A 17436-nucleotide genomic window follows, 5' to 3' on the forward strand; every position below is an offset into this window, starting at 1 on the left:
CTGCCCGCGGTCGCGCACGCGTCGCGTGACGTGTCCGCGGGCCCGCCTCGCCCCGCCAGACGTGGACGTCTGTGGAGCGGCCGCGGCGGCTCTCACCCGGAGGCGGAAGTAGGAGCCCGCGCGCCAAGATGGCGCCCCCCGCGCCGCTGCTGGCAGGTGAGTGGGACCCGGGCCGCGGCAGGGCGAGCGCAGGGCCGCGGGCCCTGGCTGGGGCTGGTGGCGGGCGCGCAGCAGTCGAGTCCGAGTCAGGCTGGCGTGGCCCAGCGCCGTCCCCAGGGCGCGCCGCCGCGGCGTGGCCGGGCCTGCGTTCCCTGGGTTCGGGCAGGACCTCGCTGGGCCTCCTGGACACGCTCAGCTCTTGGTACGAGGTCAGGCATACCCCTGGGGCTGCTGGTCCCCGTCCCTTCTCCGGCCCCGCCGGTGGATCTCTGAGGGGAGTGTGAAACCGTGGCTTTTAAAGCTTGCTTGTTCTTCTTGGGGGGGTTAATTGGCTACTGTGGCCATATGGGAAGTGGTGAAAGGCTCCTGGTTACACTGCCTGAGCAGGCAGAGTGACTGAGCAGGAGTAGGGCATGCCCCTTCTCCCAGCCCGGCTGCTCTGGGACTTGGAGCAGGTGGTGGCAGCCCGGCGGATTCGGGGCATGGGGACCGCCCCTCAGGGGCTTCTGCAAAATGGTTGCAAGAGCTCAGAGCTGCCTGGAGCACCTCCACTGTGTTTTGTGGACTCATTAAGCTGTAGGAATTGTGCATTTCCCCCCACATCTGTCGTAGTGGTGTTTTCTCCACACTAATGAACTGCTGCTGCAGAAGGTTTCCTGTGTATTAACTTCCCAAGTGCTAACAGAGAGGTGCAGTAAGGACACGTGCTGGTTAAAAGAGCACCTCCGAAGAGCGGTGTAAGGATGCTTGGTGCAGATGCTGCTGTCACCCAGGCATTGCTGTGTCCTTTAATGTGGCTCCAGCTGAGTGGGAGTGGGGCCATTTTCCTGTCAGAGCTCCCTGCCCTGCTGGCACTGCCACAGCTGCAGAACCTGCAGCCTGACCCCGGGCAGGCCTTGCTTTCTTGAGTCTTGGTTGACATGACAAACCTGGCACCTCAGTAGGCAGCTTTGGTGTCCCATGAAAAGGCATAAAACACAGCTAATGCTGCTTAATAATTGCCCACTGGTGGTTTTCACTTTCAATTCTAACAGCTGCATGAAAAAATGTGGTTTATTCTCTAATGATTCAAACTGCATGGTTTTGCATTGATCTGCCTTTATTCCTTGTTTATTTTCTACTGCCTTAAGCTTAGCAATGTCTGTGGAAAGAATGAAGCTTGACACAGATTTTGTATATTGCTATTTGTTCCATGTCTTGTGTTTTTCAAGTTGAATTTCAGTATTGAAACTAGCAATAGGGCAAACCCTGTCTCAGCAGAAAAAGAAATCAGTGCCAGATAATCTTTCTGTGGTAGATGTTCCTCCTGTGCTTAGGCAGTTAATCCTCGCTTCAGGGAGGAGCCAGGCAGCCTCCTTTAGCTCCACTGTGCAGGACTCATGTGCAGTTGTTGCAGTAGTGAAGAATTTTCAGCTTCTGCAAGATGGGCTTCATGCCTCCTGCAGCAGGGCCAGGAGCTGAGGATTGTGCCAGGAGAAGTGGAGAGCAGGGTGCATGGCTGTGGGAATGCTGAGGCTGGCAGCAGCTGTCCTACTTCAGTCCTTTGCTGCTGACAGTTGTGAGCTGGTTGCTGTTGTGTCTGCAGAGGTGTACAGCAAATTGGTGCCTCAGCTGCCTGTGTGTTGTGTCAGAGCTCCTGGGGTGGATCAGCTCAGCTCCTTCACATATCCAGAAAATGATTGGAGGGCTGGAGCTCCTCTCCTATTAGGACAGACTGAGGGAGTTGGGGTTGTTCAGTCTGGAAAAGAGAAGGCTCCCAGGAGACCTAATTGTGGCCTTCCAGGATCTGAAGGGGGCTACAAGAAAGCTGGGGAGAGACTTGTTAGGGTGTCAGGGAATGATAGGACTGGGGGGGGGGATGGAAAAAAACTAGAAGTTGGTACATTCAGATCGGATGTCAGGAAGAAGTTCTTCCCCATGAGGGTGGTGAGAGCCTAGCACAGGTTGCTCAGGGAGATGGTGGAAGCCTCATCCCTGGAGGTTTTTAAGGCCAGGCTGGAGGTGGCTGTGAGCAACCTGCTGCAGTGTGAGGCCCATGGCAGAGGGGCTTGGAACTGGCTGAGCCTTGAGGTCCCTTCCAAGCCTGACAATTCTATGATTCACCACCCTGTGCTGCCTCAGATGAAGGCAGGAGTCTCAGCACTGTTATGCTCTGAGTTGCATCCTTTTCTTTTTCACTCTCAAATGCAAGCAGGGGGAAAAATGTGCCTGCAGGTCTCAAGGTTTGACTCATTAGAAAAAGGACATCTCTTGCTTGTGGATGACTTTCTGAGTTAGCAATGAGTAGCTGTGTGTTTCCTCTTGCAGTGAGAGGATCCGAAGGGCTGTATATGGTGAACGGGCCCCCCAGCTTCACAGAGAGCACAGCGTTCCAGAGGTACTGTTCTTGACCCTCTTCCTGGTCTCTTGCACAAGACAAGTCATTTCCTAAAAAGTAGAGAATTAAAAAAAAATAGCCATACAAATGGAAGTGAAGTTTTACTTAACTGCCAGTGGTTCAGCAAGTGGCTGGGTGTGAAGGCTTTCCACTCGCCCCCCTTGCGACTGCCGAGGCGGTGATCACTGAATGCCCCCATGGGGAGGTGATTGCACTGCTCCAAAGTGCTGCTCAGCAGGACAACTGACCTGTTGCTGTTTCATTTTGGCTGTTTGGATTCTGATGTGCACTTCTCATTCCTTAGGGACTCTGGGAAAAACTGCAAGGCTGTTGCTTTCAGCAAGGATGGCTCCCTCTTTGCCTGGTGCAACGGAGAGAAGTTGGTGCATTTTATGATACTGATCATTTAGTTTGTGTGAAATAAACTCCTCAGTTGTGCCCCATTTACCCTTCTTTGTGTAAAGGCTGTTGCCAAGTGGCAAATTGTTCCTGCCCTGCTAGGCCTCTGTTTTGGGGCTGTCCTCCTTCCACTTGTCTAGTGGAGGATAAACCCAAACCATTCAATGATTTGTGAGAGAAGCAGTTAGTGAGATAGTGATGCACAGGCTCCTAAAGCAGCTTCTGAGAAGAACAGTGGCTGGGATGCATCTTGATATTATCTTTTTGGTTTCTTTGGGCTCTGTGTGCAGCAGATGTTTGACATACAGTAGTCAGAGGTGTTGCATGACCCTTTTTGTTCAGTCATCTGACCTTTGCTTTTCATTGTCCATGTCTTCCTGCTTCTCCCAGCCTCAAACAGCCTAAATCTTAAATGTCATGTCCTTATAGATAGAAGACCTTTAAAATCTGTGGGGTAAATGTGTGTTTAAATTCAGTTAGAATCATTCTTAGCTGGATGTTAAGAAGAAATTCTTCCCAGGAAGAGAGATTGGCCATTGGAATGTGCTGCCCAGGGAGGTAGTGGAGTGACCATCACTGGAAGTGTTTTGGAAGTGCCTAGATGAGGCACTTGGTGCCAGGGTTTAGTTGATTAATTTGTGTTGGGTGATAGGTTGGACTGGATGATCTCAAAGGTCTTTTCCAACCTGGTTTATTCTATTCCTATTCTATTCTGCTGGCCATTCCTCACCTTTAGCACTGCAGAAGTGTGAATGGACTCTGGGGACAGAGCTTACCTTGTCTCTGGCTCAGAGGTTAGATGTTGCATGCAGAAATAACCTGATGTGTTTTGAGCAGGGCTTTCACCTGGTTTCTTTTCTGCTTGGGTGTCTGCTTCTGAAATATGTTCTTGTAGAAATGTGAAAGCAGGAGGGGACAAAACAAGAAAGCTGGGGAGGGACTTTTGAGGGTGTCAGGGAGTGATAGGACTGGGGGGGATGGAAAAAAGCTAGAAGTGGGGAGATTCAGATTGGATGTTAGGAAGAAGTTGTTCCCCATGAGGGTGGTGAGAGCCTGGCACAGGTTGCCCAGGGAGGTGGTGGAAGCCTCCTGCCTGGAGGTGTTTGCAGCCAGGCTGGATGTGGCTGTGAGCAACCTGCTGTGGTGTGAGGTGTCCCTGCCCATGGCAGGGGCTTGGAACTGGCTGATCCTTGAGCTCCCTTCCAACCCTGACAATTGTATGATTCTGAAACCCCTGCTGATCTTGTTACACTGGCCACACTGGGGGCAGGTTGGAGGAGTCCAGTTAGGTGAAAAGTTTTCCTTGGCTATTAATTAATGATTCTAAGAATGTTTTATTGAAATGGCATCTTCTGCTTCCAGAGTGAATATTGTTAATGTCACCAATGCTGGGTTCCTGTGTTCCCTTGATCTTCCAAAGGCAGTTTGCCTTGAATTCTCACCAAAGAACAACATCCTGGCAACGTGGCAGGCCTACACAAGTGAGTACTGGGCCAGCTGTGAGAGCACATGGGGTGTGTTTCAGCTGGGGCTGCAGGCTCTGCGCTGCCTGCTGTGTCCCTGCAGCACAGAGAGTGTGCAGGAGATGATCTGTGTGATCAAGGATACAATGGAGGGAGGGATGTCATCTCCTGAAAGCATCTGGTATTTTAAACTGGAGCAGGGGAGATTTAGGTTGGACATAAGGAAGAAGCTCTTTGCAGTGAGAGTGGTGAAACACTGGGACAGGTTGCTCAGAAATGTGGTTGAGGCCCCATCCTTGGAAACATTCAAGGTCAAACTGGACAGGGCTCTGGGCAGCTTGATCTAACTGAAGTCCCTGCTCACCTTGGTAGGTCCCTTCCAACCCCATGCACTCTGTGATTCTGTATTGACTGTTCCCACACCACATCAGAGTGCACATACTGACAGTCACTGCAATAATAAATCACTTGCTGCTGAAAATTGCTGACTGGTTTTAGTGCAGAGTCTGTTTGAGCAAGGTGCACTTGGTGCTGACAGGAAAACTGCCTCAGAGCAATCATGTCCTTCCCATGGCATCACTGACTCGAGCATTCCCATTGTCCAGAGGGCTTTTTTCTCTCCTGTGCTTCTCTGTGGAGTTTGTGTTCCTGCTGTAGATGCAGCCCCAGCCTCCTCAAAGCTGATGGCAGAAGCAGATGCTGTCACTGCTCCCTCGGGCAGAAGGAGATGGCCATAGGCTGGATGTGTGGGAAGGGGTCTGGGATGGGTTAAAGGGCAAGAGAAGGCAGCACAAGGGACAGAACTGGTGCCAGCTGTGGGCTGGTGGAGAACTGCTGAGAAGTCTGTTCTGAACCAGTCTAGAAACAGGCAGGCTGTGGTATCCAAAGTGGGTAGGAGGGAACAGAGAGCTTCAAACTGGTGCAGCCATTCTGCATGGCTTGCAGATAGAGCTGTGATGGACAAAGTGCTTAGCATTCTTCCGAGAACAAAGTGTAGGAGTGCAGAACATACCTTCACTGGCCACCAAGAGAATGGCCACTGGATTTGGTTTAAAAATATGCCTTGGGAAAGCTGTCCTGGTGTTGGTGGTCCTGGTCTTGTAATGGCAATAGGGACCTTCCACTCCCAAATGTTCTTTCTGCTGGCTGAAGGGCTGTGGGAAGTCTGTGCTAACAGTGACACAAGCAGCAGGCTAGGGCTCAGTCCCTCAGGAGGTGGAGTGCTCTTGTCAGAAGTTAATGCTTGCAGAGGTGGGATGTGGTCATGGAGAGGCAGAGTTGCCCCCAGGACCAGTGCTGTGTCCTGTGCTTTCCTTGCAGCTGGTAAAGATGGCACAGCAGGGACGCCCAACCTGCAGCTCCACGACGTGAAAACTGGGAAGTGCTTGAAGTCTTTCATCCAGAAAAAGTCACAGAACTGGTAAATAACACTTGCAGATGCTAATTGTTCCCAAAAGAAATGTGATTTCCAAAAGATGATCCAGGTAAATAAAGCTTTGGATGTGGTGGTGGCTTTCAAAATGCTGCCTGCTGTTGGCTGAAAGCAGGGGTCTGCTTCTAAGTATCTTTGTAGTTAGTGCCAGCTGCCTGTTCCCAGGATAAATTCACTGTTCCACACCACAGAGAAAGCTGGAGAGACCACAGCTGAGCTGTTGTGTGGGCTCTGCTCTGCAGATCTCATTTGTCTGTCTGAAACATGTCAGGATCAGGGGGTTGGAGCAGCTCTGCTTTGAGGACAGGCTGAGGGAGCTGGGGCTGTTCAGCTTGGAGAAGAGAAGGCTCTGGGGAGACCTAATAGCAGCCTTCCAGTACCTGAAGGGGGCCTGCAAGAAAGCTGCAGAGGGACTGTTTACAAAGGTCTGCAGTGACAGGATGAGGGGAAGTGGCTTGAAATTAGAGGAGATTCAGACTGGATGTTAGGAGGAAGTTCTTTACCATGAGGCTGGTAGAACACTGCAGCAGGCTGCCCAGGGAGGTGGCTGAGGCCCCTTCCCTGAATATATTCAAGGTCAGGCTCAACAAGGCTCTGAGCAACCTGATCTAGTGGAGGATGTCCCTGCTAACTGCAGGGGGGGTGTGTCAGACTAGGGGAACCATTCTATGATTCTCTGAACTTGCTTGGCTTTGCAAATGGAGGGAGAAAAACCCCTAGAGTGCTAAGGATGAGCATCATTCAATGTTCCTGTCTTTTTTTTTTCCCCCTTTGAACACAGGTGTCCTTGCTGGGCAGATGATGAAAGCATTTGTGCCAGGAATGTGAACAATGAAGTGCACTTCTTTGAAAACAACAACTTTGGTACACAGCATTTCTGTACATTTCATTGCACTCTCTTCCCAGGGAATCTTCTTTGGGTGGAGCTGTTTCATGTTGGGATTCTTTGCTCATTTCTTCTTGCTTGGTTGGGTTTTGGGGTTTGGTTTTGTTTCTATTTGAAAAGTTGCCTGCATTTTATTCAAGCTTGGAATTCAGAATCATTCTGTTTTGATCAATGTGGGGATTGAAGAAGTGTTTTCACTTTGTTGTGTATCTCTTCAGGGACTTTATAGTATGGAAAGCATCTTGATTTCCACTTAAAGAGGCCTGATTCTGAATTTTTCTCATTTAGAGAGAGACAGGAAATTGTCAGTAGGGAATGTGATCTGTGATAGTGTGAATTCTCTTGAGTGAGCTACTGAAAAATGGCTCATGAGGAAATGATGGCAAAAAAATCAAGTTGTGAAGCTAGAGCTTTTTGCTTTTGTGTAGTTCAAGGAGATTTAACTACTAGTGGTAGAAAATCTAGAGTCAACAGAGGTTGGAAAGGGAAGATCATGAATTAGGACAAAAAATTGAAGGTGAAAATGAATTAGGACAAAAATTGAAGGGAAGGTGAAAAGGAATTAAGGCAAAAATTTAAGGGAAGGTCAAAAGGACTTGGGGCAGCAATTTAAGGGGAGGCCAAAAGGGCTTAGGGCAAAAAATTGAATAAAAGAAAACTGAAGGGATTTGGTGGTGTGGATTTGGAGGTTTTTGTTTTAAAGATAAAAGCTGATAGAAGAATTATTCTGGTAGCTGATAATACAGGCTATGAGATGCAATTCTCTGAGGATTAGCCCTGCTGATGTTAATGGAGCCACACTTGAGAGGCACAGAATGACTGTCCCAGCCCAAGGGCTGCTGCTTGGCACAGGCTTCCCTGCTGGAATGAGGTGGTCTCAGGCTCACAGGATGTTAGGGGTTGGAAGGGACCTCTGGACATCTTTGGGTCCACCCCCCCTGCCAGAGCAGGACCATAGAATCCAGCACAGGTCACACAGGAATACATCCAGCTGAGTGTGGAAAGTCTCCAGAAAAGGAGACTCCACAACCTCCCTGGGCAGCCTGCTCCAGGGCTCTGTGACCCTCACAGTGAAGAAGTTCCTCCTCATGTTGAGGTGGAACCTCCTGTGCTGGAGTTTATATCCACTGCCCCTTGTGCTAGTGGTGGGTTGCTGCTGCATGTTCACTGATAAAAGATGCATTTCCTGTAAGTTGTTTGTGTAAAGGGGAAATGTCCAGCCCAGAACAGGCCATAAGGAACACTCCTGTCAGGAAGGGTCACCCAGGGAAGCTGTGAAGGGGAATCCCTGCCTCTGTGTAATGCTGTGTGTTATCTGGGTGTGACACATGCTGAGGTCAGCACAGATAAGATGGAGAACACTCTGCCCTGCCTAAAATGAGCTGTATTCACCTGGGGCTCAGCAACTTCCTTGCTGTTTGAGCTTCCAAATACTAAATGCTGGATTTCAGACTTAGGCTTGGTTCAGGCTGGCTTTGTGAATAAAAGATGGGACGAGGTGGGCAAGTAATAGCTGTTCACCTACTAAAAGAAATCCTTTATCATTATCTAGAGTGTTGTATATTGCCCATGGTAAAGACCCATAAAAAGGTCCCCAGCTGAGTACTCCAGGCTCAGTGGTTTCTCACTGATGTCATCTCTTTTTTTGTTGCAGATACTATTGCCAATAAACTGCACCTGCAGAAGGTTAATGACTTCGTGTTATCTCCAGGAGCGCAGCCAACCAAGGTACTCCTGGTGGTATTTCCCTACAGAGGATTGCTGTGATTTTAGTGCAGAGTCCTAGCAGTGAATCAGCCCTGTGCTAGCAGGAACATGCTCAGCAGGAAAGCTCTGGTGCTCTGTTCCAGGTGGCCGTGTACGTGCCGGGCAGCAAAGGTGCTCCGTCCTTCGTCAGGCTCTACCAGTACCCCAACTTCGCTGGCCCTCAGTCTGCACTGGCCAACAAAAGCTTCTTTAAAGCTGACAAGGTGACAATGCTGTGGAACAAAAAAGGTATTGACAGCTGTGTGGTCAGACTTCTATAATCCATGCATGTGGGATGCACCACTTGTGCTGTGTGTTTAACTTGCATGTGCCTATACGGACTGAAGGGAGCCAGCAATGCCCACGCTGTGTGAAGGTTACAATTCCTGTGCTCACTTCCAGTGCATGTGCATGGTAATGGAGAATATTCCACTTGTTGGTACATTTTGCAGCTGAATAGCAAATTTAATGCTGCATTCTCTGATGACACTGTATTTGGGCTGCAAACAAGACTCTAACTGAGCATAAACTGGTCTCAGTCTGTAAAATCACACATGGAGCCAAATCACAGCCCAGTCACGCTTGGGCTGGCTTCCACTATCCTCTGGCTGCTTTGCTCTCTGTTAGCAATGAACTATTTCATAATCATCTTGAAACAAACATTTTACTCCAGCCCCTAGTGTTTGGAACACAGGGAAGGTGTGAGACATGCAGAAGCCACATGTGAGCACACAAAGAGATGTACAGGCAAAAGCATTTTGCTCGAGGACTGATGGGGATGCTTGGCCCATGCTTTAGTTGGATGAATATCTTTATGGCTGCAGAAAGTATGTTCACTTTCTTGTGACTCAGTGCTGATTGAAGAGACTTAGCTTACACTTTCCATCTGAGAAAGGAAGATGTTAATTCCATTTGGGCTAAGGCTTAGGAGAAATCCAATCTGGAAGAGAATAACAACAGCACTCCTACACAGGCAACTATAATGCATAAAGCAACATCTCTTTGTGGTGGTCGCTTGTGAAGCAGTTTATACACTCTGCAGGAGCTGTCCTGAACTAAATGTCTGTCTCTTCTGCCAGCCACTGCTGTGCTGGTGATAGCCAGTACAGAGGTGGATAAAACAGGGGCTTCCTACTATGGGGAGCAGACTCTGCACTACATTGCCACGAACGGGGAGAGCGCCGTCGTGCAGCTGCGTAAGTACCTCTGGGCTTCTGCACTCTATTGTAGCTCTCAAGAGTGGGAATTGCAGCTTCAGCAGCTTTGGGTTGAGGGTGGGGGACTTTATTAGTGTAGTGAAGTAATCCTCAGAGGCAAAAATTAACTACTCAGCAAAAATCTTTCATGAGAGTGTGTTTTAATATGAAGTAAGATGATTTTTGTCTGGGGTTGAGGTTTGTTTGTAGCTGAGTTCCCTTGTCCTCTTTGGTATAGTTGTCACCTGAATGGCAGTGGCAGAGAGCACATCTTTTCAGTTGATCTGTGCAAATAATTTGCTTGTGAGGGTGTTCAGGTGCACAGGAAGGGAATTGTGTGTGCCACACATGGGTGGTGTGATTGCACAGCTTGGTTTCTAAAGATAATGAGGCCTTGGAGTAACAACAGGGATGAAGAATGCAAATCAGTTCAGTATCTTGGGGTCAATGTCTGGATTTGAGAGTTGTCAGTAATGCACTTGGAGTCTATCTGAAATAAAGATACCCAGGCTGTGAGCTATGTTTTTTGTTTTATATGAGTTTCCAGCACTAATTAGTGGTGGTGAATGGTGCCACATCCAGCTGGCAGCCAGTCACTAGTGGTGGCCCCCAGGGATCAGTCCTGGGCCTAATCCTGTTCAATATCTTTATTGATGATCTGGAGGAGGGGATTGAGTCCATCATCACTAAGTTTGCAGATGACACCAAGGTAGGAGCCAGGTATTGATCTGTTGGGGGGTAGGAGGGCCCTGCAGAGTGACCTTGACAGGCTGGATGGGTGGTCAGAGGCCAATGGGATAAGATTTGATAAGGCTAAGTGCAGGGTTCTACACATTGGCCACAACAACCCCATGCAGTGCTACAGGCTGGGGTCAGAGTGGTTGGAGAGCAGCCCCACAGAAAGGGACCAGGGGGTGCTGGTAGATAGTAGGCTGAACATGAGCCAACAGTGTGCCCAGGTGGCCAAGAAGGCCAATGGCATCCTGGCCTGGATCAGGAATAGTGTGGCCAGCAGGACCAGGGAGGTTATTCTCCCCCTCTACTCAGCACTGGTTAGGCCACACCTGGAGTACTGTGTCCAGTTCTGGGCACCTCAATTCAAGAGAAATGTTGAGGTACTGGAACGTGTCCAGAGAAGGGCCTGGAGAAGAGGAGGCTCAGGGGAGACCTTATTGCTGTCTACAACTGCCTGAAGGGAGGTTGTAGCCAGGTGGGGGTTGGTCTCTTCTCCCAGGCAAGCAGCACCAGAACAAGAGGACACAGTCTCAAATTGTGCCAGGAGAGGTTCAGGCTGGATGGTAGGAAGAAATTCTTCACAGAGAGAGAGATTTGCCATTGGAATGTGCTGCCCAGGGAGGTGGTGGAGTCACCATCACTGGAGATCTTCAAGAAAAGCCTGGATGAGGCACCCAGTGCCATGGTCTAGGTGATTGGATAGGGCTGGGTGATAGGTTGGAGTGGATGATCTTGGAGGTCTTTTCCAACCTGCTTGATTCTATGAATTCATCATTCTTCAGTATCTCCCTAATGTTCTAACCCCCAGAATAACTTCTGCCAACATCAAGGTTTAGTCATTATGTGCAAAACCTTCTTTGTGTGCTCTCTCTCACTTTCAAACCTGCCTCATGAAATACCATACCAGAGCTTGGTCCCAAAACCAGTTTAGATGAAGTGCTTTTTATCTCTGCAAAGCTGAGTGATGCAGTGTTTCTAAAGCCCAGGAGCTAGCATCCAGCTGGTGTAAAACTCCTGTTGTTGCAGGTTTCCAGTGGGGCAGTTTGAGAAGGTCCTGAGAGCTCATTCTTGAGTAAGGAGGAAAAAGTAAAACAACAACAAAAAAAGGAATTATTTTCTTTTTTGTAACACACACACACACACAAAAAAGCTTAAAGTGCTGATGCTGACCCCACAGAGGTAATTTGGAATGGCTGCAGTTAATGTTGCAACCCCTAACTAACATCAGCAGAAGGCAGAATGCTCTTTCTGCCTCTCTTCTTGCCAGCAGAATGAATGTCGCTGTCGGTAGTTGATGCTCCCAAGCACTGTTGACTCTTTTGTTGTCTTCTTGTTGCTTGTACTCCGAGGACACAACCTCCTAACCACAGCTGCACGTTTTCCTTTTCCTTTTAGCAAAAAATGGTCCTATCTATGATGTTGTTTGGAACCCCAATTCTGTCGAGTTTTGTGCTGTGTATGGTTTTATGCCCGCCAAAGCCACAGTTTTTAACCTCAAATGTGACCCTGTCTTTGATTTTGGAACCGGCCCTCGCAACGCTGCTTACTACAGCCCCCAGGGACACATCCTGGTGCTGGCAGGGTTTGGGAACCTGAGGGGGCAGATGGAGGTGTGGGACGTTAAGAACTACAAGCTCATCTCCAAGCCGGTGGCCTCGGACTCGACCTACTTCGCCTGGTGTCCCGACGGGGAGCACATCGTGACGGCCACCTGCGCCCCGCGGCTGCGCGTCGGCAATGGCTACAAGATCTGGCACTACACCGGCTCCCTGCTGCACACCTACCAGGTGCCATCCAACGAGGAGATGTGGCAGGTCTTCTGGCAGCCCTTCCTGGAGGGGGTGTTCCCAGTGAAAGCTGTCAAATACCAGGCGGTGCCCAGCGAACTGCCCAGCGCCGAGCCCAAGCCTGCCCAGGCCTACAGACCTCCGGCCCTGAGAAACAAACCTGTGACGAGTTCCAAGCTTGTAAGTGGGCAGCTGAAGCTGTTCTGTTCCCTTGCCTTGCCCCCATGGGCTTAATGAGAGGTGTTAGAAGAGGGATGGGACTGACAGCAGCGTTGTGGGATGCTTAGGGGGCTTGCCCTGAAGATCCTCTCTGACACGTTGCTCACTTTTTGCTGAAACCTTGACGTTTCCCAACACTCCTTTCACAGTCACTTGCAGACTCTAAAGGGGCTCTCTACAGCCTACAAGGAACAGAAACCTGCAGGTTGGGTTTGTGCTCAAATTGGATACTTGAGATAGAAGCCTCTGCTATGGGTGGCACAAGTTACCAGTCCAAACCCAGCCTGGCAGCAAGACAAACTGGCTCCCAACACCTTTTGCTTCTCTTCGCTTCTCTTCGCTTCTCTTCGCTTCTCTTCGCTTCTCTTCGCTTCTCTTCGCTTCTCTTCTCTTCTCTTCTCTTCTCTTCTCTTCTCTTCTCTTCTCTTCTCTTCTCTTCTCTTCTCTTCTCTTCTCTTCTCTTCTCTTCTCTTCTCTTCTCTTCTCTTCTCTTCTCTTCTCTTCTCTTCTCTTTTCTCTTTTCTCTTTTCTCTTTTCTCTTTTCTCTTTTCTCTTTTCTCTTTTCTCTTTTCTCTTCTTCTCTTCTCTCCTCTCTTCTCTCCTCTCTTCTCTCCTCTCTTCTCTCCTCTCTTCTCTCCTCTCTTCTCTCCTCTCTTCTCTCCTCTCTTCTCTCCTCTCTTCTCTCCTCTCTTCTCTCCTCTCTCCTCTCTTCTCTCCTCTCTTCTCTCCTCTCTTCTCTCCTCTCTTCTCTCCTCTCTTCTCTCCTCTCTTCTCTCCTCTCTTCTCTCCTCTCTTCTCTCCTCTCTTCTCTCCTCTCTTCTCTCCTCTCTTCTCTCCTCTCTTCTCTCCTCTCTTCTCTCCTCTCTTCTCTCCTCTCTTCTCTCCTCTCTTCTCTCCTCTCTTCTCTCCTCTCTTCTCTCCTCTCTTCTCTCCTCTCTTCTCTCCTCTCTTCTCTCCTCTCTTCTCTCCTCTCTTCTCTCCTCTCTTCTCTCCTCTCTTCTCTCCTCTCTTCTCTCCTCTCTTCTCTCCTCTCTTCTCTCCTCTCTTCTCTCCTCTCTTCTCTCCTCTCTTCTCTCCTCTCTTCTCTCCTCTCTTCTCTCCTCTCCTCTCTCCTCTCCTCTCTCCTCTCCTCTCTCCTCTCTTCTCTCCTCTCTTCTCTCCTCTCTTCTCTCCTCTCTTCTCTCCTCTCTTCTCTCCTCTCTTCTCTCCTCTCTTCTCTCCTCTCTTCTCTCCTCTCTTCTCTCCTCTCTTCTCTCCTCTCTTCTCTCCTCTCTTCTCTCCTCTCTTCTCTCCTCTCTTCTCTCTTCTCTTCTCTCTTCTCTTCTCTCTTCTCTTCTCTCTTCTCTTCTCTCTTCTCTTCTCTCTTCTCTTCTCTCTTCTCTTCTCTCTTCTCTTCTCTCTTCTCTTCTCTCTTCTCTTCTCTCTTCTCTTCTCTCTTCTCTTCTCTCTTCTCTTCTCTCTTCTCTTCTCTCTTCTCTTCTCTCTTCTCTTCTCTCTTCTCTTCTCTCTTCTCTTCTCTCTTCTCTTCTCTCTTCTCTTCTCTCTTCTCTTCTCTCTTCTCTTCTCTCTTCTCTTCTCTCTTCTCTTCTCTCTTCTCTTCTCTCTTCTCTTCTCTCTTCTCTTCTCTCTTCTCTTCTCTCTTTTCTCTTCTCTTCTCTTCTCTTCTCTTCTCTTCTCTTCTCTTCTCTTCTCTTCTCTTCTCTTCTCTTCTCTTCTCATTATTTTTATTTATTTTTAGTTTATATTTTTCCTTTTTTTATTTTCCTTTTTCTCTTTTCTCCTCTTTATTCCCTTTTTCTATTTTTCTCTTTTTTTCTATTTTTTCTTTCTTTCCTCTTTTTGTTTTTTTTTCCCTTCCTTTCCCCCCTGTTTCCTTCCTTTCCCCCCCAGAATTTACTTTCCAGAAGGAGATTTTGTTGTTAGCAAATGAGCTGCAGTTCGAGCAGGTCTCACAGCAGTGACCTACTTATTTAATTAGGGTTTTCTCTGCAAGTTTTTAAAGTAGGCTGAGCAGCAACTAATTACATTTAACAATTGCACCCTTGATGTGGAAACCTTAGAGAGTTTGGGTCTGAACCCTGTGCTTTTGAAGGAAAGGCTGCTGCTGGGTCCTTATGAATCTGTTAATCCTGCTAGGTAGCAGAGGAAAAATGCATTGGACTTGGTGATCCTGAGGGTGTTTTCCAACCTTCCCCCCCCCCCCTTTTCTTTTCCCTCCCTATTCCTTTATAATTCATTTTTCTGTTGTTTTAAGCTGGTTTAGGGGTTCACTGTTTGGTTTGGATGTTGGGGTTTTTTAGTACCAACATACTTGCCAACATGGAATATGAGTTTCCTAACTGGTAGTCTTGCATCTCCTGCAGCATGAGGATGAGCCACCTCAGAACATGAAACCTCAGTCTGGAAGCAGTGATAAACCTCTCTCTAAAACAGCTCTCAAGAATCAGAGGAAACATGAAGCCAAGAAAGCTGCTAAACAGGTACTGCAGGAGCAGCTCTTCCAGGGTTAATTAGTTTTCACAGATACAACTGATCAGTCTCAAAGCAGTGGCCAGCAGCTCAGAGTGCTGCACACCTCTTGCACATTTCATGTGGGCTAAAGTAGCTACAGAAGGAGTTTTGGTGATCTGGTGAATGTCAGCTAAAAATCAGTGCTAGGGCCCAGTAATTCTGACTTTTCCCCTTTGGATAATCTGTTCAGATATTTCAGTGTTGGGTGAGAGGTAACAGACTTGCTGCTTGGGTGTGATCCCCCACAGCAGGTTGGGGCTGAAGCATGTTACCAGGGCAGGCCAAAGACTGGTCTGTGTCACCTCTTTGCTTGTTGTTCTTTGGCTAGGTAGGTAAGAATCACCTTCTGGCATTAGCCTTGCACGTTCTGCAAACTCCTGAAGCAGTGACCTCTTCAAGTAAGGCTTTTTAAATGCCTTTAATGCTTTGAGCCCTTTCTTTTCCACTTCAGAGACAAAAGCCCACCAGTCTACTTTATAAACTCCTTGTGTATGAGTTTGTTGTCATCCTTGCTGATGTTTCCCTGTGCTATGTGTGGCTGGTGTCTCAAGGAAGTAGAAATGAAACAAGAAAGAGCCTGTGAGCTGTTTCAGAGACCCCTTTTGTCATGGGAAGTGCAGCACCTCACAGCTTGGCACTTACATTTTGGAGTACACCAAGTGAGCCAGTGAGAGCAGGAGTATTAAATGGATCCCTTCAGATGATGAAAGGAAATTTTCAGTCCCTTTGCAGTCAAAGATACTCTCTAGGTAAGGTCTCTGTTTGCCTGCAGGAGGCCCGAGCTGATGCAAACCAGGAACCCACACAGCCGTCAGCACCGCAGAGCGCACCGCGGAGCACCGTGCCTGCCGTTACCTCGGGAGATCCTGAGGTTGACAAGAAGATAAAGAACTTAAAAAAGGTGAGGGGATTATTTCCTAACAGCAGGTTTGTCTAAGAGAATGGTCTGTAAGGTCTGTTCTGATTTGCAAGGCAACTTCCGCTCAGTGGGACAGCATTTGACTGAGATGGTGGTTCCCTCAGTTTGTAAGCCAGCCTTCCCTTGCTTTTCCAGCTGGTGAAACAGCAGAAGTCATCCTTTCCAACCCCAAACATTCTATCACCACTTGCCAGGACTCCTAAGGATCTCACCATAGTGTCTAGACAGGGTAGAAACCACTGTCAGGCACACAGGAGGGCACTACAGTCTGCTGTTGTGGGTGTTGTACGTGCAGGCAGTTCCACAGCTGAAGGTACAGCTCAAAGGAGTTCACCCTTACAAAGGAGCCATGTGGGCTGCTGGCTTGTTGGACCTTAGAAAGATCATGCAGTGTGGCTTTGTTTTATTGCCTAACCTCTAAACGGTAGAGTGTGAAGTTTACTGCCAGCCTTGGAAACTCTTGGATTAAGTAATTCCAGAATGGAAGTCATTTGGTTCAGACTAGAGAATCCTCCTCCTTTCTTCATAATCCATCAGGGCCTGTTTTCCTCTTGGCTGCCTCCTGCTTCCCACAGTCTCTAGATTAATATTCCAGGCTTTCTGAGGAAAATGTGTGGTGAGGAAGGATAGGGAGTGAAGGAGTAATTCTGAATTGGTTCTAGCCCTTCAGTGAGATGATGCCTTGTGTTTGTTTCAGAGAGCAAAGAGCGCTCCTGTTCTCAAAATAAATGTCTTTTATTGGTGGGAAATTGTGAACTGAGCTTCTGGAGACGCTGAAATGAAATGAACTTTCCATGCTGAGACCTTAACTCAGGCAACTGCAAATGCAGGCACTTCTAAGACCAGTTTTGTGGGTTTTTTTCTTCCTATTTTTGCTTACCAATATTTCTTTGTTAGCACGTTGCTTTGGTTTGTTTTACAGAAACTAAAGGCAATTGAGCAGCTGAAAGAACAGGCAGCTGCTGGCAAACAGCTGGAGAAGAATCAGGTAATGCTAAAACCTATGCAGTTTATTCAAGTTTCCTTTATAATCAGCTCCACCTGTGACATCCTTGTGCTTGCTTCTTCCAGTTGGAGAAGATACAAAAAGAAACTGCTCTCCTCCAGGAACTGGAAGACCTAGAGCTGGGTCTTTAAAAACTTCATGGAAATCCAGTGCCAAGTTAAAACACAAAGCTCACGAGAAACCGAGTTGGTATTAACTTAAAGGTAATAGTATGTTTCAGCAGGTGGCTTGAGGATGCAGAAGTCCACAGATTTGCTGCACATCTGCCTTTTGAAAAGCTTTCCTGAAGATTTGTGCCCGTGTAAAGGAGAAATGAGTGCCTGGGCAGCCAGCCCCTTCTGCTGCTTGTTGAGAGCAGGGCATGCTGCCTAGAAACAGGAGATGCCTGTGGCTTGATCTTTTTCTTTGTGTGAGGAAGGAGGGGCCGAGTTTACCCGTTTCATAGCTTTATTATATTTAAAAAAGGATGTGATCTTTATGCAATAACAGGATGTAGATAAAAATAAAGAGCATTTAATAGTAAAAAAATAAATAAATTAAAAAGTGGATTTGTTTTTCCCGTTGCAAGGGCAGAGCTTTGAAAATAAGCAGCTCACCAATA

General features: G+C 48.1%; 1 protein-coding gene across 1 annotated transcript; it reads left to right on the plus strand.

Annotated features, from left to right (window-relative positions):
• Positions 1 to 27: 27 nt before the first annotated feature.
• EIF2A (eukaryotic translation initiation factor 2A) lies at positions 28 to 17347 on the plus strand. The gene is made up of 14 exons (XM_054167045.1): positions 28 to 156; positions 2467 to 2536; positions 2841 to 2915; positions 4298 to 4416; positions 5719 to 5818; positions 6612 to 6694; positions 8371 to 8444; positions 8567 to 8711; positions 9542 to 9658; positions 11789 to 12360; positions 14763 to 14879; positions 15683 to 15811; positions 16752 to 16817; positions 16901 to 17347. The coding sequence occupies exons 1-14, from the start codon at positions 129 to 131 to the stop codon at positions 16964 to 16966; spliced, it is 1761 nt and encodes a 586-aa protein (XP_054023020.1). The 5' UTR covers positions 28 to 128; the 3' UTR covers positions 16967 to 17347.
• The last annotated feature ends 89 nt before the right edge of the window (positions 17348 to 17436 follow it).

Source organism: Dryobates pubescens, chromosome 13 (assembly GCF_014839835.1).
Source record: "Dryobates pubescens isolate bDryPub1 chromosome 13, bDryPub1.pri, whole genome shotgun sequence".
In the NCBI taxonomy this organism is placed as follows: domain Eukaryota; kingdom Metazoa; phylum Chordata; class Aves; order Piciformes; family Picidae; genus Dryobates; species Dryobates pubescens.